The sequence below is a fragment of the Colias philodice genome, chromosome 5 (assembly GCF_061535455.1).
Source record: "Colias philodice isolate Cphi_HAF_F1 chromosome 5, ilColPhil1 Martin Lab GWU primary, whole genome shotgun sequence".
Lineage (NCBI taxonomy): Eukaryota > Metazoa > Arthropoda > Insecta > Lepidoptera > Pieridae > Colias > Colias philodice.
Genome location: NC_143090.1, coordinates 2,427,287 through 2,444,157, shown reverse-complemented (window position 1 = coordinate 2,444,157; position 16,871 = coordinate 2,427,287). Strand labels below are relative to the sequence as shown.

At 33.2% G+C, this 16,871-nt stretch overlaps 2 protein-coding genes across 3 annotated transcripts; both read right to left on the bottom strand.

Moving 5' to 3' along the window:
* Positions 1-5,612: 5,612 nt before the first annotated feature.
* LOC149488309 (uncharacterized) lies at positions 5,613-15,602 on the bottom strand. Of its 2 annotated transcripts, none has more exons than XM_089694974.1 (2): positions 14,073-15,602; positions 5,613-8,314 (listed from the first exon to the last, which is right to left on the bottom strand). In XM_089694974.1, exon 2 carries the CDS (start codon positions 7,509-7,511, stop codon positions 5,922-5,924), a length of 1,590 nt encoding a protein of 529 aa, XP_089551100.1. In that variant the 5' UTR covers positions 7,512-8,314; positions 14,073-15,602; the 3' UTR covers positions 5,613-5,921. The 2 variants fall into 2 exon arrangements, with proteins under 2 accessions (XP_089551100.1, XP_089551101.1); XM_089694975.1 differs by lacking the exon at positions 14,073-15,602 and adding an exon at positions 9,445-10,414 and having other exon boundaries at positions 5,613-8,710.
* On the bottom strand, positions 10,658-14,074 carry LOC149488310 (uncharacterized). The gene is made up of 2 exons (XM_089695067.1): positions 13,587-14,074; positions 10,658-13,200 (listed from the first exon to the last, which is right to left on the bottom strand). The coding sequence occupies exons 1-2, from the start codon at positions 13,956-13,958 to the stop codon at positions 13,162-13,164; spliced, it is 411 nt and encodes a 136-aa protein (XP_089551193.1). The 5' UTR covers positions 13,959-14,074; the 3' UTR covers positions 10,658-13,161.
* Positions 15,603-16,871: the final 1,269 nt, after the last annotated feature.

Here is a 16,871-nt window from a genome sequence, read left to right as displayed (position 1 = left end):
TTATACATATTCACATACTATTGTTTTTATAGTTTTATGTATGTCCCATTCTTTGACTTGACATAGTTTGGTTTCGTGTGTGTATGACAATATAGCACTTCTATGTGTCTTGTTATTTAGATTTCTATGCTTGTTACATATATTTATCTTGTAACGTAACAAAAAATATATTATTTAACACACAAATAATTTACTTGTCTTCTACAAGTAGGTAGTAGCTTAGTTTTCTGCATATTTTTTTTCTTTTATATTAGGCTATCCATTAAAATTAAACACTGAGTCAGAATACATTATTTATTTACACATTTTATTTTTATTATCGAACTAGAGATTATTACAGTACGTATGGAAATATATTAAGTATAATTATTACGATTATTTTAGATGGTGTTTATAAACATTTTGCTAATTAATTAATATTATATTGTATCAGAAAGATATCAGGGCCCGTAGACAAAGTAACAATTAAAAAACGATAACGAAGTTAGAAAAGGAAAAATGTATGGGATTGACATTAGATAGACCACGTGATCTAACGCGGCGTATGTCAATCCCATACATTTTTGCCTTTTCTAACTTCGTTATCGTTTTTTAATTGTTACTTTGTCTAAGACCCCAGAGCTTTTTTCACATGCTATAAAAATGACTACACCAACTTCAGGCAGATTTTTCATATAAACAGTTATTCTTAAAATAAATAACATACTATCCGATATCCTACAAACGAAAAGAAAGAGGATGTTTATTAGCTAGATAACTTTAGGTGAAGGATGAAAAATCAGCCCGTTTCTACTTTCTTATGCCATGGTGTCACCAATGTACCGTCAATTTTATTAAAATGCCATCAATATATACAGATTATTTCATCCTTGCATAAAATTACGATTAAAACTACCAAGTACCAACCGTTTTGTTAACTATTTATAAATTTTCACGATTCTAGCACATTCTAGCTTAGCTTTACTTAATTAGCAATATATATTTTTTTTTTCAACATTTTTGCAAGAAAAGGAAACCTTCATCTTATTCTACTATAATTTACTTCTATATTATTAACCAAACCATTATAAACATCACCGCTGTATAATGCCATGAAGTCTTAAAGCAGTATTAATTCCGATGGAAGAATTACAGAGCTTTCTATAGCCATCTAGCCATCTCTTTTCCATGCTGGAAATAATACTGCTTTAAGATATCATGGTAACCGCGAAGACTTGGGTTTGTTCCAAATTAATCACCTTTTCATACAAAATCTAATGCGCGGGTCAAACACAAGCGGCGCGGGCGCGGGCGTGCCATAAGCGCACTTCTTGAATCTGTTTTGCACCACGTCCTTCTTATACATTTTGTATGAAAGAATTTTTGACAGGCGTCGAGACGGCACGCCACGGTTGTGCCACGGTTGCGCCGCCTTTCCAAAGTAATTTCATACAAAATGCCAATAGCGCACCCGATGCACGCCGGCAGTGCGCCCGATGCGCGCCGCGCCGCTTGTATCTGTCCCGCGCCTTAAATATCTGCTATTCCAATATATTCAGTCTAAAATGTCCTAGATATCTTAATGACCTAGCGTCCTAAAATATCCAGCATAACTTAAAATCTTTATTACTATAGTCATATATTATTGATTACATACAGGATAAAACTTCAATAATTATTTACGTCATTACAATTTAATAGAGGCATATTAGATCAATCGATTAAATAATGTAATATATTAAATTAAGTCGAGTTGTCTTGCTTCCATGATCAAATCATGAGATATTAAAAAGTATATTACAAAATGTTTCTACTCTAGTACTTAATTAATATGTAAAAACTTTACGTAAATAACACTGTTGTGAACAAGAATAGATAATCGGGAAGATACAGATAAAAGTAGACAGTTATTAAACATTTAAAAAACACCCTTAACATATTACATCAATATGTTCATATTAAGGGCTTGGTCTAGTAGTGCAAACAAATGCATCCTGTCATCCTATATGTAAATAATACAAATGTACTAAGGGAAAGTTGCTCCACTTAATTTTTAAAAATTAAATCATTCGTATGCATAATTTAAAATTCGTAATAAGTACCAAAAATGACAATTTGAAACAATTTTCGTGAAAATTACACCGGGTGATTTTTTTTATATCAGTACACAAAATTTGCGAATACTTTCTATTGATATCTTCAACTTCATGTTTATATAACTGATCAACTTTTACAAAGAAATTTGGACGAAATATAAAAAAAAATAAGCTTTCCATACAAAATGCATAACTCTATACATTTTTTTTGACCTAAGTTTCTTAGTGAAAGTTGTTCAGTTTAATTAATAAAACGGATAAACAAATTTTGTATATAATAAAAAAAATGTAATGTTTGTGTTAAAAAATTATTAAATAAAAAAATACACAAATGAAAACAAAAGATATTTATTTCTGACTAGCTTCCGCCCGCGACTCCGTCCGCGCGGATGTCAGTCTTCGCGTCTTCTACAGATTTATTATATTATGTATAATATATAGATTTATATTGATAAACCTAATAAATCTTTTGCTAGCATTCTGATGCTTTATCGGTTGCACTGGATTTATGTCTTTTTTTTTCAATCGCTTGAATGATATAGGATGGGTCCTTGATGGACATCGAATGCTGAAGTCTCGAATCAATCAATTCTGACAGTAGGCAATTTATGTAAAATCTTGATAATGGTCCATCATTTTATTTTGCCTAAACGTTACATACTTTTTTATATATTCTATTTTTAAACGAATGATTCACTCCAGTCCAAACAGCAAATAAGCAGACTTCTGCTTCTGCAACGTTTAGTTGTCCCTGAATTTGGAAAAAATAGATTCTTATCTATGACAAAAGTGTTATTTTTTGCATTGTATTTCAAATATTAATTTTTTTTTTAACCGCATCTTCCGCATTCATGTCTTTTGCCGGAATTAGACATTTAACTTCTACTGGTCCCAATTTCCCTTTTTGATATGGGAGTGTATAAAGTAAATTTTTTAGATATTTCTCGTTATACTTTTAAAAAGTTATTATTGTCATTTTGCTCATTAGGTAAAGTAATTTTGATATCAGTTTTAAGTTTTTTGATACATCTGCAATAATAACATCATAATCGCCTTATCGATTACACCTTGTATACAATCCACCATCCACATTCATAATGTTTTCCTGTCCTCCTCTCCTTTACGCTGTTCACCGATACATTTTAAATGAGTAAATCTGCTACCACTGAAGGATATTTCATGTTTGTGATCAGCAAATTTTCACCACTGTTGTCGATTATTTATTTTTCATTTTTAATCAGCAATTGGGAATCATCAGTTTTGTTTTTTGCAGATTGGTGATGTACCCTAACAATACGTCGAAAAGGGAAAGCATCAACGAATTATCGTTTTCGTCCTCTTTTTTTATTCTTCGCGTCTCTGTTACTTCTGTTTGTTTAGTTCTCAACACCCACTGAATTTTCTATGTTATTGTGATCTTCCATTACGTCTGAGTTTTGATGATGTGATGATAATCCATTCGTTTTAATATTGGTACTTAGAGTTGGTAGACTAAACTAGAAATGGCGGACTAAATTTGTCAGCGCGTCTGTAAGTCAGAATATAAAACCAACATCCTGTATTTAAGTTACAAAATTAATAATCAAACAAAATGCCGCTACGTTGAAAATGACTAGAAGAAAAAACACCTCGGATCAATTTTGGAGTAAACAAATCATTTTCCCCGTATGGGGATTTCCCCGGATGAACTTGGAAAGTTCAAGTTCTCAATACAAGTTTATATTATATTTCGTATTTCTCAAACGAAAAATAAACATTTTTGGAACTTCAAAAAAATTATATTATAAGAAAATTTATGAGCTTACTTTAGTTTTAAAGAAATATACATCCCTTTACTGACACCCCGTAAAATAAAGAAATTGTTGCCAATCACCTTTGCAATCTATTTGGTTTCATTAACTTTATGTTCGAAGATAATTTTTTTTCTAGTAGTTACACGCGTATTTTTTCGTTTATTTTCCATATCGAAATCAAATGTTTAAAAATACGAATATTTGCACAAAACTAAGATAAAAATAATCAATTAACAAAAATATTAAATTTAATGAAGTAGAGCAACTTTCACTTCGGTATGAAGGAAAATCGAGCGTAGAGCACACGTCAGAACGCTCCGGCCCAAGGAGCGCGACTAAAGAAATTCGCTAGGATTTTTCCTAATTATTTTAAATATTTTTTTAATATTTAAAGAATTATCAAAATTCAAAAAAAATTTTTTTTAAAGGATTAATACTCATTGGTCTTCAACCAACTCGAATAAATTAATGGAAAAAATAACTTTTAGCAGTATTTATCAATAGATTTTGTAAGGCAAAAAATGGGAAATTTAATGAATTTATAACGTTCTAATTAAGAAAATCATAAGTTTTTCGGCAATTGTATTCAGCAGTTTTTAATAACGACTATATAAGGATAATAATGCGCTGATCAGATTGTGTAAATTGTAATCGGTTGCAACGTAGTGAGTGCACAAACTTAGCTCGAAATGTCTTTGGGGGAAAGAGACTTATCTTGAAGGCCTGATTAAGGTAACATAAAGTAACTTTATAAATGTGAAAAAATTCACGCGCATTGCGTATATAACACTAATTGATAGACAAGAAAAAAAAATTCAGTTTATCATTTCATTAGCCGGGAAAAAATTGTCAAATAACTTGTTGAAAACGCAATTTTGCTAGACTGCAGCCTTAAGCACAACATAAGGAGCGTTAAATTTGCCTAAAATTGCCATTTGAATCCTGTACAATTATCGATTCCTGTACTTCAATCGTTACATTGAACCACACGCAAAACATTACAGGCAACAATTTACATATAGAACGTCTGAGTTTTACTCCTACCAATGGCCGGAGGCTTATGCGTATGGCAGATTGTTGGCGCGTAGACCACTCGGAGCTGATCGTCGAGGTGCAAGTACGCTGTGCACTTGGCTCTGCTGTGCCTCGTACACCTCCACCTGGCTGCTGCAGCCTTGCTGAGCTCCTTCTGCTTGTAGAACGTATAACCCTTGTAGTAGAACACCTGCTTCCCTCGATTCCCACGCGCCAATGTGTAAATTTTACCTGTGGGTACAACATTTTAGTTCGCACCTTTTTTAAATTACATTTTCGCTAAGTATTTAAAACTACATAATATAGCAGATAATCAATCAGTTCATTATACCATTAATAACCACAATAACATTCAATAATAGTTTAATAACATAGTCCATCTGTTAGTAGCACTTACCATATAGTAAAGGTTAATGTGGTTAGTGAAAATTAGGTGATCACGAAATATTACTCACCTATTTGTCACCTTATTCAATGATTAAAAAGGTAAAGAAGTAACATAATTTGGAATGCTTAAAACACTTCAAACATTACCTAGTAAAGGAAAACAAGAAGTATTTATTTTTCTCCTTGAGTCTTTCAAATTATTATGCGTAAGAAAAGTCTTTAGGAGACCATTGAAGTGATTTCATTTTTTAATTAGCTAGGGCAACGTAACAATTTCGAGTTTTAAAAAGGGTTAGTTTATGGTAATAGAAAATTTTATCGCTTGCCCATAATACGTATATTTTTTTACAAAACAAATGTTTAATTAGCTTTCGTACGAAAAAACATAATAACAATAAGTTAAATACAAATAATAATATCACAATTTCTTTAAAAGAACTTAATACTGAACGTGTTGACTAGACATAAATATAACATTAATAATATCGATATTACAAAAATCACAGAATATAAACTTAATCATCTAGGATAGAATACAGGGTTTGATAATTCCATAGGAAACATTTTAATACAAGATACTCCTGCAAACATTAATAGCTTAGACCTTAGTACTATAACAATTGAACAGTGACTAGTTTAATCGTATGTATTTTCCATCATCTTGTTTTCGAAATCGACTGGGTGGGTGTTTGTGTATTTCCCCACCATACGCCACCACTCGATCATCAAACGTTGCATGCACATACGCGTTGCACGTTGATCTACTGCAACACCATCGGTTCAGCGGAAATGTCTTCATAGTGAGTCTAAAGTAAAACGGATAACCATTGACCATCAACAATTTCCGTCCAGTTACCAACTCGATAACCCGGCTTTTCACGGAGATAATTTCTTCTGGTGTTAATTCTTCTGAGACAGGCATTTGTTGTGGAACTGATTTTGGTTGTGGTTTTGATACTGCTTTAGAAACTCGTTTGGAAACTGGTTTTGGAATTGATTTTGGAACTAACTTTGGAAGTGGTTTTGGAGCTAGATTTGAATCTGATTTTGGAGCAAGTTTTAAAACTGGTTTTGGAGCTAGCTTTGAAACAAGTTTTGGTGGTATTTTTCTAAGTGATTTAGGAAATTGTTTTGGAACTCGTTTTGATTTTTGTTTTTGAATTCGTTCTATTGGTACTGCTGGGACTGACACAATTTCTTGAATGATAACTGGAACTGTTTCTGTAACTTCATCTTGAACATTTTCTGTAATCGATGCTGGAAATGCTTCTGGACCTATTTCAGTAACTGCTGCGGAGAATGCTTCTGGAACTATTTCAATAACAGATTCTGAAAATTCTTCTGGCACAATTTCTGTAACTGATGTTGGCAATACGTCTGGAACAACTTCTGTTATTGATTGTGGAAATGCTTCTGGAACAATTTCTGTATCTGGAACTTGGAATGCTTCTGGAATGATTTCTGTAACTGATGTTGGGTATGCTTCTGGAACTACTCCTGTTACTGATCCTGGAAATGCTTCTGGAACTATTTCTGTAACTGTTGCTTGCAATGTTTCAGGAACTATTTCAGTAACTGATCGTGCAAATGCATCTGGACCTACTTCTGTTACTGATTCTGCAAATGCATCTGAACCTACGTTTGTTACTGATTCTGAAAATGCGCCTGGCACTATTTCTGAAATTGATTCTGAAAATGCCTCTGAAACTATTTCAGTAACTGATGCTGCAAATGCATCTGGATCTACGTCTGTTACTGATTCTGGAAATGCGATTGGAGGTATTTCTGAAAATGCTTCTGTAACTATTTCTGCAACAGATTGTGGATATGATGCTGGACCTAGTTCATTCACTGTTCCAGGAATTGGCATTGGAATCATATCTCTAATTTCTTCAGGCACCACCATTTCTTTGACGGCTTTAAAAACGGAATCTGGCACTGCTTTAAAAACGGATTCTTGTACAGCTTCTAAAATGGAATCTGGCACGGAATCTAAAACAGAGTCTGGTACTGCGTCGAATACTGAATTATGAATTTCATCTGTGATGACTTCAGAAACTACTCCAGGGAAATCTACTGCCATTACATCTGGCACTGCTCCTGGAACTCCCATACCGTACGATTGGTATTGTCTATGAAAATCTTGCATTGCATTTGCATCTGACATTACTTCCATAACTACTCCACTGAGCGGGTCATAAGCTGAAACGTCATATCGCATAATTATCTACCTTGTATTATGTATAATCTATTATGTATTTTAATATAACAATTTTCTACTTTTTAATTTCTTTCAATTTTCTAAGTCTAGATCGAAGTTTCTAAACTACTACGATACTTGATGCTTCGGTAAATATTACAATGATTGCAATCATAAATAAAAACCTATTTATTATCAACGTATTTGTATAAATAAAAAACGCCCAACACATACAACTCTTTCTTCTTAATTTTGTTGGTATAGCGTGAATTACATTTCATTTACATTTGTTGCTGACATGACGACGTTCTTTTATTTTAAAATCGTAGGCTATATGAAATGAATTATAGACAAAAAATAAATGTTAAAGTTGTACACATACAATATTTTTATTTGTAAATCCCATTTTTACATAATTACATCATCTGAAGTTATAATCTGTAACATATATTTGGTTCATAGTACATAGCACAGCAAAAACATTAAAACTTATTGACAAACATGAAATCAAAACAATCTAAGTATTTTAAAAGATCATCCAAATTATTGTTATTCCTAACTGGAAGTTTATCAGGTACATTATGCCTCACTGGTTTTGTTTTTGCATTCCTTTGTTCACAATAGAGAAAATCTTTGAAAATTAATCACTACAGGAATTTTTTAAAGAAATAAAGACAAAATCAACGACACATAATTTGAATTGTACCGAAAGTACCTCTCTGAGAGGGATTATTTACAATAGTTTCACCCTGTAAAACATTTAAAGCCTCGTATTCATGGTGAACATTTGTTGAGCAACAGTTGATCAACAATGTTGCAGGAAACTTGTTACGTTGACCATTCCTCGACAACAAACATGCGTTATGAACTCTGAACAAATATTGCCAGCAACTTCTCATTATATTGTTTCAACTTAAATGTTTCCCATGAAACCGGAGCTTTACTCCCTAGTCCAAGAGCTTATGACTTGCATATAAATGTCCTGACTTTAGTAGTAGGGTCACCGCTAGCGGGAGGGGTGTGAGTGTGGCATATCGACGGCGCATACATGACCCTCAGCTGGTGGTCCAGATGCAAATATGCCGTGCACTTCGCTCTACTGTGGCTTGTGCACCTCCATCTAGCTCCTGAACGCTTCCTAAGATCCTTCTCTTTGTAAAACGTAAAACCGTTGTAATGAAACACTCTTTTGCCACGAACGCCGCGCGTTATTTTGCTGTCTGCAAATTTAAATGACTGTAGTACCGTATGGCATTAAAGCTATGGCTGGATTAAATAAAGTTGGTTTTTTTTAATGATTTATTCTCAGGCGTTTAACTTGATAGATTTTTCTTTATTTGACTTCTTATGGTAAGATGTCATGTGTTATTTTTAAGCTATTCCTTGTTGTTTTACATCGTTTAAGAACTTTTGAAATATCTAAATTTAATATTTTCCCTTACTTGCAATTGACATAATTTGATACAAACATGATACAAAGTTTTCAATTATTTATTCATTATAACTTATTCTTAAATCATATCCTTGATTGTAAAAGTAAAAATGTGATCATAATGCGTTTACCTTAAAATTTTCAATTTTAGAGTAATAATATAATATAAGACAATAATTCAATTATATAATCGTTAAAACAACCAGACACACATAAAACTATTATTTTCTATATATTATGTAGTTAAATGCATTAATTTTTCAACTACTCCCTTTAAAAAAAACCGGAATCGCCAAGAGGTGGCGTTAAAACAAACATTTATGATACGCCAAGATATTATGTGGTCTACCTTTCCCGGTTAAGTGCAAATTAAAAAAATATAACTATAGTACGCAATAAATTAAAATAATAAATATAATTTTATTTAAATAATATAAGTAAACAAATGGTAAGTACTACTCATACTAGATGGCACTTCACAGTAATGATAGCCACGTCAACATAAAGAAAATTCATACTAACCATCAGGCCCCGGAACCACAGACACAATAGAAAATCTATTGTGTCTGGGACCGATCGGGCCGCTTGGGGCTCAATGGGTTAATACAATCTGAAAACTGTTTCACTATTAGAATCCTAATTTAAAAATAATAGTCCTTTTAGAACATGAAATTAAACTATTCACATTAATATTTATACTCCATTGAAAAGTTACATTTGGGGTTGCATTTTTTAGAGGACGCAATTTTATTTTTTTATGTGTAGGGGGGTCAGTATGAAGCTATCACCAAGTTTGTGGGGTCGCCACCCTTGTCCCATAGTTTAAGAGATATATCGTAAAAACCATTCCAACCGCTATTTTCAAGATGGCGGCCGTGGGACAAGGGTGACGATCCCACAAACTTGGTTTTAGCTTCACACTGACCCCCCTACATATCAAAAAAACAAAATTGCGTCCTCTAAAAAACGCAAGGTTAGGCCTAAAAAATGTAACATTTCAATTTACTATTAAGAAAACTGTAGCAGAAGGACAGCTAAACGTGACGTCACATTTGCTATCTAAAACTACTCTTCTAATTAGGGCACCTCCTCTTTATAAATCGCTTGCGGCTGAAACATACTAAGATCCAGCCCACTATCTGGAAATATATTCGCCAAACCTCGCACAGGTAAAGAGGAGTTACACCGCGCAGTGATTGCCTTTTGATACAACCCTGACTGTAGTTTGATGAGTATTGGCGGGTCATGATTATGGATATTCCCTGTTTTCATTATATGCATATGTTTGTCCACGTACAGAAACGCCTTACACTTCGCATAGCACGTGCACAGCCACCTGGCTTTGGCCGCGGATTTACGCTGGATGTAGAAAGTGTAGCCATTATGTAGGAGTTGCTTCCTGCCGTTCATGAGGTGTATAATCTTACCTGGAATAGACAAACGAAATGCAAGCTTTGTTGGATTGCGATATGCTGTTAGTTAATATTTGGTTAATTGCAAACTGCATGTTTACTATAGTAGTTTTCTTATAAGAAGTATTTTTATATTACTTTTGCACTAGTAATCATTTTTTAATACATTTTAAAGTAGATTTAAGCAGAACTTTTCTTCTTATTAATCAAGAGGTTAAACATTAGGCATCACCTTCATGCTTAGTTCTTTTATATTCGTTTAAATCCAAAAGGTTTTCTAATAAAATTAACAAACACATCGAAGTAAATACTTTATTGCTACACGACAAAAAGATACAATTAAGCTTCGTAATACAAAATAGCGTTAAAAATTAAATGCAGTCTATAAATGCAATGACGTGATGTTAAAACGAGATCCAAACGAGATACATTATCACAAAATCACACAGTCCTTATTTATATACCTACTTACGTTTCTTTAATCACAAACTTAATACTGGATACGTAATCATTATCACACTGATATAGGGATGTATATATTGATAAGCAAGAGAAGAATAGACTTATATTAACGTTTACTTCCTTCTAGGCGTAGGCCCGTGATTTTTTAATCAATTATGTAAATATAATAAAAATAAGTCGGGTTTTCCTTCCTGACGCTATAACTCCAGAATGCACAAACCGATTTCCACGGTTTTGCATTCGTTGCAAAGGTCTCGGGCTCCGTGAGGTTTAGCAAAGAAAAGGTGTATCTGGTGGCGAAACGGAGTTCGCCCGGTTTGCTAGTGTAAATATAACGATTTCCCAGAACTAGATAACTTTTAAAGTAAAACAGATGAATTCATGAATATAAAACCCGACGTGAGTTTAAATCTATTCTTCTCTTGGATATCGAGTCATACATACCTACAACATATCAAAAAATTAAAAATTAAAATTAATGTGTATTAAAACCACGATTATCATGCGATATACTACAAGGCACTTTGATGATTATGATAAAATATGATGATATAGTTCATCGCTAAGTACGAGTAAAATCCTTAAAAATATAAACTTAACTAAGATTTAGTTGAATACACCATGGTTAATACTAAACCACAATCTGAGGCATCAAAACGAGCTGCAATACTGTGTAAAGATCACACTTTAAAAATAATCAATTGATATATCACCGTTATTACGTCTAATAACCATAAAAATTCGATAAAAATATTCAAGCAAACTATTCGATTTATCTTCAAAGCCATTGAAGTGTATTTCGCATCACTTTTGTCTCAATTAAGCATTAAAATTATTTGTATGATCATAAGGTTCTAAAATTCTGCGTTTCAATAACTCGGAGCATGATTTTTCGTTATCCGTGTCGAAAGAATTAAAATGTTCTTGCATATCCATTTTACATCAGAATAAGTGGTTTAATATGAACTCAAGTTAAATGCAGTACCGTTACATTACAATATGCAGTATTTATTCCTAGATCTCTACTTCAAATGCAAGATTTCTTGTGCTCATATAAACTTAGCCAAGTATAGTAGTAACTACTTATACTTAGTTAATAGTGTACGATTGCTTCTACAATAAAATGTACGACTAATTCCCTTAAAAATACATGTGCAGTTTTAGGCAATGTTAATATTATAAATCTAACATGCAAAAATGTATGTTCTACATAATAGATGCAGTATTTGTATACCTCTTTATAAAACGTAACCTAAACTTTAGTAAAATATGGTAAATTCTTAATACAATGATCTGTTTAAAATCACAGAACCCATAAAATCAAATAAGGAACTTTTAAAAAATTGAGGCAAGATCAGCGTCAATTATGAAGCAGTACAAATCATAATAAAAAATAAGCAAATAATAAATCTGTTAATACAAAAATACATTATGTTGACCTAATATGAAAGCACACTTCACTTGATACAGTTAAATTATCACCATTGTCTTCAAATAATTGCTTGATGGTTTACCACTGTGATGTTTATTGTAGACCTTCAGGAATAACGCAAGAAAACATAGTTAGGAACAAAATTAACTTAAAAATACTTCCAATTTTTAGTAACACCTTTAGTAGTTATTGTAAACGCTATGAGCTACCAAATAATCGTGCAAAGGAGTTAGGGAGGGAGGAGTAACTAGCTGGGGGAGTCCATTTTGCTTATCTTTCCTCTCCTCTTTAACTATAGGGTACAGGTATGGGAGTCTGGGATCCTTCTTCACGCTGGGTGGATGACTGTGAGTAATGCTGGCTTTGAGAACTTCCAGCTTATCAGTGATGACGAGGTGAGCCTTACATTTCCACTTGGAACCATAGGCAGTGCAGCTCCAGCGATAGGCGTTACTTCTTGCTTTGAGATGCTTGTAGAAGGTGAAATTGTTCAAGCGCAGATTGATACGACCGTTCGGGCGAAGGTAAAATTCAACTGTTGACAAATATTACCGTTAGTACCTGATTTTGATGGCTATGTAGCATGCAGTTATCATTACCTAGAACTATTTCAATATACGATGCATCATACCAGATTCATTGCTTTTATTAATCACGTCACAGGAATGGGAAATGGTAGGGTAGTTTTGAATTGGAATCAAATAAAATAAATCCCTAGATTACACATTTAATCCTTTCCTTAGCTTATACATCTAAAACAGTTCAAAACATGATTAAATTGTAAGCATGGCATTAAAAAAGAAAAACAACAATAAAACGAAATAAATAATAAAAACAAACACAAAAACAAATGTTAGTTTATTTGTATTAAAATTATTGTTATGTTTAAATAATCTATCCAATTCCACCTTCTCTCTTGACTTCTTCAATAAATTATCTAATTTCAGTTTTTAGTTTGTTATTTTTCCTTGCCTGCAACAAAAATAAAGTTCTGTAAGGAATTAAGTAATTATCACAAAACATTTTAGTCGATTATTATAGCATCGAATATTTTATTTTTTGCAACCTAAATAAACTGTAGTTTATTTTAATAACTTTTTACTTTTCAAATGTTATCATTATTTGGTTTCTTCTTTTACGATCTGTCGAAAATGTGAGTCCGATTCCAACGTCTGATAAAATATAGTGTATAAAACATAGTGTTTGGATATTCATATAAGAAATCACAAAATGAGTATATTAACGAATTGTCTAGTTCCCACTGTTTAATGCGCTTAAATAGTACCAAACTCTTAAAATTGTCCCATCTGACTTCAGCACTTTCGCCTCATATAGAAATATCACAAACATGTACTTACATTCGACAGATTCTTCTTCACGTTATGCAGATAGTACGTCGCATACGGCGGGTGCGTGTGCTGAATATAGGCACGAACCACCATCATATCGGCAGACACATGCAGGAAACCCCTGCAGGACCTGGATCCCATCTGGGTGCAGCTCCATCTGAAGCCATCTCGCAGCAGCTTATGTTGGTAGTACGTGTAACCATTCAGCATGAGCAGGTTCTTCCCGCTCCGACCCTTCACCATGATTACTAAAAGCAACACTCTTGTTAAAAAAATACGACGACGAAAGAGTATTTTCTCCATCAATGACTTATTACCAACAATGGCTGATGCCTTCAAAAGATTAATGATAAAACCACGAAGAAAGGTTGCTGTTAACATAATGTAACACTTTTGTATTTATTTAATATTCGCAATAATTTCAATAAATTTCAACTAATTTGACACTGAGCAAAATTCCCAAGATTTAGAACTATTTACATCAGAATACATTACTATTTAGACAGTGCGCGCACGAGCAACTTTGTCTCCGCAACTTTTTTGTCTCCGCAACTATTTTGTCTCTCCCACCTATGGGCTAGTATGAAAGTGCGCGCACGTAGCGACGCAACTCCCCATACAAATTGATGGGAGAGACAAAATAGTTACGGAGACAAAGTTGCTCGTGCGCGCTAGCTCGAGATCATAAATTGTATTAAAATATTAACAGCCGGTTTCTGAATTAAGAATTGATTTTTTTTACGATTTGAGAAAGCTTACCTCAGAATAAAGAAAATAAAAGTAGGATTTGAGACGATCTTACCACCAGACGTCAAATACTCAATTCAGAAACTTAGCATTCCGTTAACCTAATCAGTTGTGCTTTTCAGGAATATACCGTTCATCTACACTAATATTATAAGGAGGAAAACCTTGTTTGTTTGTTTGATTGTAATGAATAGGCTCATAAACTAATGGACCGATTTTAAAAATTCTTTCACCATTCGAAAGCTACATTATCCACGAGTAATATAGGATAGGTTTTATCCCGGAAATTCCACGGGAACTGGAACTATGCGAGTTTTTCTTTGAAACCGCGGGCGGGGCCGCCGGCGGAAAGCTAGTCTTTAATAAAACGAACAGCCGGTTTCTGGTAGACGCACAAAAGTGTTGCCATTCATGACAAAATTTGGCGGGGAATGCGTATGGTCTTCATTCTTTCTGATCAGTTCTCCCGCGTTACTAATCGTGAGATGCGCAGGACAAGCCTTGGAGGATTGGCTCGAACACTTCCACCTATAACCTTCCTTGACGGGATAATGTCTCGCGAACGTATAGTTGTTAAGCATCACTAACGACTGTCCTCTTTGGCTGTTGATAAAACGAACTGAAATACACAGTTTAAATGTACACTTTATTATTTAGAGCAGAGGTTTTAAATTCCTGTAACTGGTTGTTTTTCTTAGGATTCTTTAGAATACGATTGTTTGTTTTAACAGATTGAGACATGAAATAGGGGGAAGTCCCCTAGTACCGGACACTAACAGGCAACAGCCGTACAAATAAAAACTTGCTTATTCAAACCTTATGCAATGAATAGATATGATTGGAATAAATAAAGAATAAGGATGTCATAATTTCTTACAAATAAATTTGGAATAACGTCGATGTAACTATGCTCATGCTATGCAATAGGAGCGAAGCGGCAACGTAGCAATTCATTCACAAAATTATGAAAACCATCGAAATTGTCTACGGTTAAGTCTTGGTGCTGTCATTTTGACGCTCGTTTGACTTCGTCGAATTTGTTGTGAAGTTTCATCATACGATGTTCTGTTTATTTATTTTTTAAATATTTATTGTTAAAAATTTAAACATATCATTAAATATGCAAGCAAATGAAAGAGAACGATATTCAATATCTGGAGAATAGAAGATAAACCCACCTTGAGATAGAGAGTTACACAATTAAATATATTACAAAACATACAACTCCAGGCTTAGAAGATTTATATTTTCAACGAAAGTTTATAACTATATTATTGTGATAAGTTTAGAAATAAATTTTATGTATGTATGGTTTGGCGCATTCCGTAAATAAATAAATCATTATAAATATCAAAAGGGTTTTTCATAATTTCGTATGTTTTGACATTTCATACAAAATTTTCCATGTCAATACTTAATGAAATTATTATAATAATTCATTTATTTATTGAACATCCTTGGTCCACTTGTTAGTAACAATATTCTTATCCTAGGTTAGTAACAATACAAATTTTATTCTAGTTAATATGTCAGACGCATTATTAATTTGCTCAACTTTTTCTACTTCTCGTATTACTCTCATTGCTATTATCTCAAATTTAGATTGCAAATTGCTTCTAAAACTTATAAAACACAGCACAATGTACTAAAAGATAGGTTATACTCGGTTATGTCAGACTTATTCTAGGGTGGTAGCCGGAATAAGGACGGAATAGCATTAGTATGAATACTTTTTACGAAGTTATACTAGGTTACATATTTTATTTTGTGTTTATTTGTATGATTTTTCCTTATTCTTAGTTTATTCTTTGCATAAAATGTTATAACTCGTTTATTTGTACGGCTGCTAAGGTTGTGTAAATAAAACAAAAAATTCATTCATTTTCATTTTTTCTGCCAGTTTTTTGTATGGTGATTGCGTAAAAATTTCACTTACTACGTTCACATTTTCTTTTTCGAGCCACTCCTCATTTTTGTGCTGCGTCTAGCAACGGCGATAAGTTATGGACCAAAACTTGTCAAGCTTATAAAATAAATGTTTGTCAAATGGATAGATTCCAGTACATTTGAATTCAGCTATTGGCTCAAAAATTACTATTTTTTAACATATTTTTAACGGAGCTAATGTTGTTATTGTGTCGTCTAGGTACTCAGCAGCAACTTTTAGGTACTTTTGCACGTAACTGACACCAGTTTCATCACAGTTATAAATTCTTGAGGGTATGAATTTGTACTGTGTCATCAGACGTTCAACATTGTCGTAGAATAGATCCACTTGTGGTTTGTTAAAGTCAACGGCACGCATCATGCTAATCGATTCCGGTGATCTTAGTGAAATGTCTTTTCATGAAATCGTGGTAAAAATGCTTACCAGCACTGCCTTTCTTTTTGTTGGATAGATGAGGGATCTTCATGACTTCAGCTAAGTCCTAGTCTAACTTCAGAAACTCATTTTTCATGAGCGGCAGAAGATGTTAGCGAACCTACCCAACTTTGGTTCCATCTTTATTGCTTCGCCTTCATTTAACGCCTTTTTACGAGTTATTT

Coding starts and splice junctions, on each gene's coding strand:
- LOC149488309 (XM_089694974.1), bottom strand. CDS start 7,511: ATGCGATATGACGTTTCAGCTTATGACCCGCTCAGTGGAGTAGTTATG.
- LOC149488310 (XM_089695067.1), bottom strand. CDS start 13,958: ATGTTAACAGCAACCTTTCTTCGTGGTTTTATCATTAATCTTTTGAAG. Junction 13,201..13,586: donor TGAAGAAGAATCTGTCGAAT/GTAAGTACATGT, acceptor TTTTTGTTGCAG/GCAAGGAAAAATAACAAACT.